Here is an 8,740-nt window from a genome sequence, read left to right as displayed (position 1 = left end):
AGTAGATTGCCAGTTAGAAGAGATGGAAAGATATATCATGAGCTTATTCATAGAAGAAGCAAGAATAAGTACTTTTCTTCTTCTTAGAATTTCTATGGCTTCTATCTTTTGGCTTGATATATTTTCTTCTTAAAGACTAGCTTCAAACTTCATTGTTAGTATTTAAATTTTAATATAACTTGTATTTTTACCAAAAAAAATAATGTATTTTTAATAGATTACAATAAACTTATATTAGAACAAATGTTTACAATTTTTACTAATATTCTGAAAATTATCTAAAAATACATTTTTTTTAGTAATATGATGAAAATTGGCTAAATATATGTGATCAAAATAGAATTTTTACTACTACTTGATTCATTGTAGCATATAAAAGAAATTATTACCAATATTATAAAAACTTTCGTGCTATATATGTAATCATTTAAGCATGCATGAATATAATGTTATTTTTTCAAAATTGGGAATTAGATTTATCACTCCTGGGTGGAATAAAATATTGTGTCCACCACCTCTATACTTTTACGGTTACATCATATAATTTTATTTAGGCCTATTAGCACCACTAGTTAAGGTGGAAAATTGTATGATTTTGTTATTGTGGATGATTTCTCTACATGCACTTGAGTATTATTTCTACAAAAGCAAAATGATGCATTTGAACATTTTAGAAAATTTATAACGTACATTCTGTCACAACCCTGATCCGATATAGCCCACCAATAGAATATGTCACAACATGTCGGATAGTAACAGGACAGAAATCCCAAAACCTAATTTGAGATAATTATATAAATTCCAAAATAATTTCTAGACTAGGAAGCCACCAAAACATTAAAAAAATACATGAGTACTCATCATCAAACTCCTCATTAAGCTTGACTGTCAAAATTGAGGTCTGAGTCAATAGTACAACCTGATTAATTAACACAATCAAATTCCACTCAAAACTAGCAAGACATTTATGGAATAAAAAATCGTACTCAATGACAAAGTATTTCACATAGCATAAAGATCTCCATGCAAAGTTATTTAATTGCTTAAGTTGGTTATGTTTGGTTAAAATAATTGTATTGTAAATCACAGTGTAATGCTTTTAATGCAGTAAAACTTTCCCCTATTTGATTTATGATTATTTTTTTCCTCAAATAAATGTGCACGCATGGACACGAACACACATATATTATTTATTTATTTATTTTTAGATTTATATAGTTTTATTTTATTTGAATAAATTTTCAATAGGCTTTTTGTGCTACATGTACAGAGAACATATGACAAATAAGGAAGCTGTATGTTGATAACATTTAGTCCTTCCTTGTAGGTATGGAATGATGTGAACACAAATTATTATAATTTGATAACATGCCAAGAGTGATAGAGAGAATTATGGAGAGATGTTATTGGCTATTGAACTTTATATTTGATGATGATTGCATTGGTGTGTGTATGTGTATGTTTTCATGAGTGCACGCATATATGTATATTTGTGAATTGAATTTAATAGGGATATATGTTAAGGAATGTCAAGCAACACCTTCAGTGATCAATAACATCTCCATAATTCTCTCTGGTACTCTTCCCAATATTATCGATATCTCCATCATTGTCACCACTATACTAAGAGTTATTAAATATGATAATTTATGTTTATAGTAAATCATAATTTTTGGTTAATAGGGGTGTATATTAAGGAATGTCAACCAATGCCTCATTCCTACATAAATTTCATCAATAAATAACATCTCTATAGTACTTTGGTACACTTGACACATTGTCAATGTCTAAATAATTCTCCATGCTACTTTTGGCATGTTATTAAATAGAATAATTAGTGTTTGCAGTATACAATAATTGCTAGGAGTAACTTTATCAATAAATAGCTTAAATATTCGATCTTTGTGTGAATACTAGTAGCACCAAAAACTTCTTAGAAATGTATTCAAAAAAAATATTCAACATTTAATCAATTGTTATATTTCTTCTTAAAAACATACAAAATAAGATGAAGAACAACATTTGGTCAAATCAATCTTATTGGTTGTGGAGATAAACCTTAGATCTATTCCTAACCCTAGAGAAATAATTTGAGAAGAATCTATAAAACCCTTTATTTTGGTAGTAGAAGAAATTAAAAAATTGAACCTATCGTCAGAGGCCGACTAAATTGGGTGAAGAATGGCGAGCACTGTTCAAGATGGGGACAAGAAGCCATACCATATGCCATATGTCATTTTTACGATCAAGGGTAAAGATGAGAATGCACAATTTTACAAGATCAAATGCAACACCCAACTCAAGAAGCTTATGGATACCATTGTACTCACAACTATATAGAAGTTGGCACTATTGCCTTTCTCTTTAAAGACCATAGGCTTTCTGGTGAAAAAACACCGAATGAGTTAGGAATGAAAGATGGAGATGAAATTGATGTTATGCTCCACCAAACTGGTGATATATGATAAACTATCCATAAGGGATGGAATTATAATTTTATAATATTAAATTGCTGCTAAACTTTTGATTTTCACTTGTTAGTTGAAACTATAGCATTAAGTTAGGTAAGTTTAAGCAAGTGTATGCACTTCTTTGAATCCAATGTTAGATTATTATTGGAATGATTATCTAAATTTATTTGCCTCTATTATTATTTTTTTAAGATGATTTAACTTGAGAGAGAATTAGATAAGAAAGATGAAGAAACAAAGGGGATTTTATGCTTGGGAAATGAGAAAGAGAGTTGATATTGTTCATTTAAGGAGGATTTTTTTTTTCGATTTTCATTCTCCACTTTGCACTTATGGCTTATATCTTTTAGTTTACTATTTTTGTTACCTTAAATCAAACTTGAGACTTGTTTATTTTTATCAAGCAGGCAAATAAGCTTTTATACATTGGGAAGATCTTAGTTGATGGTAGGATGTATAGTTTTTTTGTTTTTTTTTTTTTTAATAAGGATTTTTTGTGCCTTTTGAACTATTTGTGGATTCCTCATGAACTTGGAGGCAATCTCTTCCCTAAGGGCAGTCATAAGATACTCTAATTCAAATTTATAATGGCAGAAGTTTATGTTTGTGACCTTATCTTTTTATTTTTTTATCTTTAAGAGCCCTTTAATCCTATTGCATTATTGGGGCAGTTGAAGGATTATAGGGTACTTAGTAAGATTTTTGAGGCATCATTGATGTTATAATTATGTTTTTAATTAGGAGTTGCTCTTCATTTTAGAATATATAGAAGAATTGATGGTATTTAATATTTCAAAAGCCTAAATAAGAAGAAAGGGTTTGGTAGATTGATTTATATTAGCATTCATATATGAGGACAATTGATTCAAGCATTCATTATTTTACTTAATGATTCAAGCATAGATAATAGATAGATCAAAAATCTATGAGACAGAAAATTTATTTAAATAAGTGGAATGATATCTAATTGATTTGGGGAAGCTACTTTAGGGAGGGTTAAGCTCTCAAATGTGAGAATGCAATCCACACAAGAATAATGGAGGATTCATTACAAAATATCAAAGTTTGTAGACCATTTTGGAAAGTTCATAGCATAACATTTAACTAACATATATTGTTTCAAAATAGTTGTGGTGATATTCTCAATACAGTAAAATTTTAAGAGGATGTGTTTTGGATTAAGTAAATATATAGAGATATGTCTCAAGAGAAACCAGAGCATCAAAGCGATTAGCGAGTAATTCATATCTCTCTATCAGGTCACTTAGGTGAATTTTCTCATATTCTCCAAAAGTTGTAGCTCAATACATTCAGTTTGCTTTGACTTATCAAGTTGCAAATCAAGTGCCATGTTCTTCAATGCTTCAAAATCATTAATGTGAGGATTCATATCATCATCAACATGAGATTTTGAAGTTGAAGTTTATCTTTGAGGATAATATTAACCTTAGACAACTTCTCATGTTTAAATATTGCATGAAATGAGTATCAATGACATGGACGGTCTCAACAAATGGTATCTGAATAGGGATAATTATTATTTGCGGACACCGAACTGTCCGGAGGTCAATCAGAACGTGCGACATCACCCGGTACACAGCAGTTCCCAGCACCGGTATCGAGCAAAAACATGACATGGCACGTTCTGGTTGGCCTCCAGACGGCGTCCGGTGTCCGCACAGAAATTTTTCCCTAAATGGGAGACATAAGAATAGTATATTCACTTTATATCTTTGTCACCTCTTTCTAGCATGAACTCAACAATGAAAAGCTACTACTAACCTCCTTAATTGGGAGAGATATATCAAGAAATTCCTATTAGTAGGTACCAAGATAGAAATTTTATTCTTGTTATTCTTCCAAAAATACAAGAGAATTAAAAAAAACTACATGTACATTCAAATATATTAAAAGTTTGGTTCAAAACAAGCTTTCATGGATTTATTTAACGTTATTATATGTTCTAAAACAAGCTTCATGGATTTAAAATAAAGAGCATCCTATTCTTCATTTCATCATGCATTTGCACATCAGCTCTGAAACATTCTTCATGCTTTTTTCCGGAATAGCATCTGCAACGTTATGGATTCGGCACTTTGCAGAGAATAATAAGTACAAAACGCTTTAGTTAATCAATCAACTGCTGATATGCACAAAATATGCGTGCTGGTTAGCGTTCAGAACTGCACAGCCCTTCATCGGATCTATTTTATCTGTTCAGCATTGCATTCTCTTTTGCCGTATGTGCTGTCACCTCTTCATCAATGAAAGAACAAGTCAAACAGCATCATCATGAATTACCTAAGCTTTCATTGATTTCTGTTAAGATACTAAGACTTTATTTGAGAATTTTTTATTATTTTTTAAAGCAGCTTTTTAGAGTAGAAATTTCTTGAACTAAATTTTTGTACTAAAAAGTTGTTTTATGAAGCAATAAGAAAACTGCTCCAAACAAAGTCTGATATGTGTATGAATGATCATTAAGAGAAACTAACTCAAATGTTTTTGTTTGTGACACTTTAAGTAATGTAATCAAGTAAGATCACGATTGATCGTTGTTTGTGTTGCGTCCTAGAACGTTCACAGTGATACAGAAAGTCATAGAATATTTGCGGTGGTAGAGAAAAATAAAGTTAAGTCTTAGATTTGTACAAATATCGAACACATAATCAGATAAAAAAGGGTATAGTGTTCATAAGAGACACCAAAGTTTTTTTACGTGGAAACCCCTGAAAGAGGGGAAAACCACGGGGTCTGACTCAGTTTGAATGAATCCACTAGTGTTTCCAGTCGATTACAAATGAGGCCCTTCCTTGAGGGAAGACATTCGTTTGATGTATCTACATCATAAAAAATGCATTACATGATGAGAATTGGAAGAATCAGTATTGGCATGTTCGTTTAGTCGGTAGGACCATACTTGGCGACCGACAAAGGTCAAAAAGATCGTATTCATGCGACGGTGGTTGAAAGGACAATTGTCTGCGAGAGACGAAGGTCGGAAGGATTATTATCTGGCGATGGAGGTTGGAAGGACCATAGTCGACGGGCGACGAAAGTCGAAAAGACTGTACTCTTGTGAAAAAGGTTGGTAGGACTGTTGTCTGGCGATGGATGTCGGAAGGGTTGTAGTCGACAGGCGACGAAGGTCGAAAAGACTGTTGTCTGGCAAAAGAGGTAAGGAGGATCATAGTCTGGCGATGGAGGTTGGAAGGACCTTAGTCTGGCAATGAAGGTCATAGGGACTATAGTCGATGGGCGACGGAAGTCGGAAAGACTGTAGTCGATGGGTGATAGTGGTCAGAAAGACTGTTGTCTGGCAACGGAGGTTGGAGGAACCAACAACAGTCTGTGGCTGGGCATAAATTAATCCAGTTTAAGTTGGTGGCCGAGTGTAAATCTGGCAATAATGTATGGAAGGGTGGAAGTCCGATGATAATCAGTTGTCGAACGGAAGTCTGGCATTCGTCTGTGGTCGGATGAAAGTCTGAAGATAGTTCAATGACGCTTGGTGGTTCGATGGAGGTTGAGGAGGAGTCTAGTGGTAAGAGAACTCTAATTTCTCTCTCTTTTCTTTTTCTTCCTTACTTTCATCCCTACTTCCTCTCCCTCAACATGAGGAATGAGGGGTCTAATTATAATTTTCTTATATTAGCATGGCCAGAAAATAGGGAGGATATCAAGGGCATGTTGGGAGTGTTTTGAATAGATGGTTGATATCGACTCCTTTGATCATGGGCTATTTATAGAGTATTTGAGTGCCTTAATGATATCAGAATACAATGATCTTAGGCTCGTTGGATTTGTCTCATTGAGCAGCTCAATTCGAACATAAGCATGTCACATTTGAAAACCATTTGGTCATCCAATTTATAGTTTGAACCTTTCAAATGAGCTTCAGATCTTCGATTTGGTCCCATTTGGGTTCAGACTCAGTCGAATTTATTGTCGTTGGGTTCATCTTTTAGAGACATTCGATTTGACTATAATTTTGCTAAAAATCAGAGTTCAGATTATCCCAGATTTAATTTCAAAATTTTCCAACTTGATTTTGCCTCGAGATTCGTGCCCAATCAAGATTATTTTTCGATAATATATCAGTTGTCCCCCTGTTTTCTAAAATTAAAGCTTTAGAAATCAGAGTTCAGCAATAAGCAGTGAATGCTACGACACCCTTACAATCAACAACCATTCAATGTCAAGCAAACACATTGATCCCCTGCAAGCAAAGGTGGTTGATATGCAGCAAATACATGTACCTACGAGCTGTTGCAGAAGACCCGTCATGTATACAATGTGTTATCTACAAGCAAATACAAAAAGAATTGTGATAAATGTGAGCACCTATGAGCTACTATAAGAGATTCATCATAGCACGATAGCTCATCTGTAAGAAGCAACGGGCAACTCGTAGCGCAACACTGCGACTCACCTACAAGCAATATTGAAAGATTTGGCTTAACAGTTCATCTATATGGAATAGCTGGTGACTCTTGAATACCTAGCGCTAGACTATAAGTGGTGTTAAACAAAGCTTGCATCGCGTGATAGTTTATCTCCATAAAATAGCAAATAATTAGCAACACAATGTTATGATTTACATGTAAGAAGAAGCAGTGAATCAATAGTAAAAACTGCGAGCCACTGATAAATTGAGGTAGTAAACTTGTAGAGCCAGACTATCACACCATATGTTAGCTTATTTGCAAGTGACAAGTAGGAGGCCCCTGATGCACTGCACTGCGTATCTGGCGATAGAAATATACTCCTCCATGCTGAATATTGAAGAAAATGATAGCTTACATAAGACAAAATGAGCAAAATAGCACTGTCGATGCGCAACAAATGAAAATCAACGCATTATTAAATTACACCATCGAACCGCAACATGCATATAAGCGAACAGAAGGCATTCATTGGCTCTTTAAGGAAGCTCGTGTATCTTTCAAATTATCACCACTTGCCAACAACAGTTTAGTATTGTATGAAAGCCTACCTACAATAAGCAATAGACAACCCATAGCGCAGTGCCACACCACCGGATCTGCAACTTTCAAACAAGCTGACATAACACTACAGGAAAAACGTCAAAAACCAGCAGTTTTTTCCGGCGGTTACTATGGCTAAACCGGCGGTTTTCCTGTTTACCGGTGGCTTGGCGGCGGCATTCAAGCCGCCGGTAAAAATTGCGTAGGAAATTATTACTGGCGGTTTATTTAGGCGGCGGTTTTCGGGCAGCTCATACCGCCGGTGACAACCGAATTTTCAAGTGGCAGTTTTCCGGTCGTTACGCCGCCAGTTAGTTGACCGACGGCTAACCGGCGATCATATTACAGACGGTCGTCTGGCGGTTAAAGCGGGCGTCGCGTGTTCGCTAAACCGCCGGCAAGCGTCGGTAGACTGCTGGTTAAATTACCGGCAGTACCCGGCGGTTGTAGCCGTCGGTATTACCGACGATGTACACTGCCGGACGTCCACCGTAACACCGCCAGCGGCCGTCGGTAACCGCCAGTTTAATACCGGCGGTGTAATGACATTACCGGCGGCTTAGCATTGGCCGTCCGGTATTGTAGTTTCCGGCGGCCAAACGCATCAACACAGGCACCTCCAAATGGAGAAATTATTCTGTGCAGATGCCAAATGCAGTTTACCATCCGAAGACCAACCAGAATGCGCCATGTCAGTAATACCGAGCCAAGTACCAAGCCGCATTATCGAGCAGTACAAAACTGGATACCTGGCAGGATGTGACGTAGGGTCACGTAGCGCATTCTGATTAATCTCTGAACGACGTTCAATGTAAGCAGAATAATTTCTCCTCAAAATGTGGCAAACGGGAATATGGCACATTTTTCTTTGGACGACGTTGTTTTCCCGAGTTTGGCTTAAACCGAGGAGCATTGCAGGTGCGACAAATAACTTTTGCTGCATCATCCTTATAGTATAACATACATCCATTGATACAACAATCAATCTTTGTAGCAGTGAGACCCAGCTTGGATACTAATTTCTTTGTTCGGTACAAGTCTGAGGGAATTAAGTTGTCAGCTGGATTAGTTTCCTTCATAAGACCAATAACGTCATTAAAACACTCACGGGGAATATTATACTCAGTCTTAATACTTAGCATCCTCACTGCAATGGATAATTCTGAATGTGTACTGCAACCTTACCAAATTGGCTTTTGAGCTGAATGTAATAACTCAAAGAATTTTTGTGTCTCTGCATTTGGTGGCTCACATTAGATAGACCTTAAATTATGACCTGCT

General features: G+C 35.5%; 1 protein-coding gene across 1 annotated transcript in view; it reads right to left on the bottom strand.

Annotated features, from left to right (window-relative positions):
• Positions 1-4,345: 4,345 nt before the first annotated feature.
• Positions 4,346-8,740, bottom strand: part of LOC110103411 (F-box/LRR-repeat protein At3g48880) — a 10,082-nt gene continuing 5,687 nt past the window's right edge. Inside the window, exon 3 of the mRNA XM_020832125.2 lies at positions 4,346-4,727. Coding sequence (XP_020687784.1) covers positions 4,681-4,727 — 47 coding nt within the window. The 3' untranslated portion in view covers positions 4,346-4,680. The remainder of the gene's footprint in view (positions 4,728-8,740) is intronic.

Source organism: Dendrobium catenatum, unplaced genomic scaffold (genome assembly GCF_001605985.2).
Source record: "Dendrobium catenatum unplaced genomic scaffold, ASM160598v2 fragScaff_scaffold_1056, whole genome shotgun sequence".
NCBI lineage: Eukaryota > Viridiplantae > Streptophyta > Magnoliopsida > Asparagales > Orchidaceae > Dendrobium > Dendrobium catenatum.
Note: the sequence above shows the minus strand (reverse complement) of the source record. Positions and strands in the feature narration are given on the sequence as shown.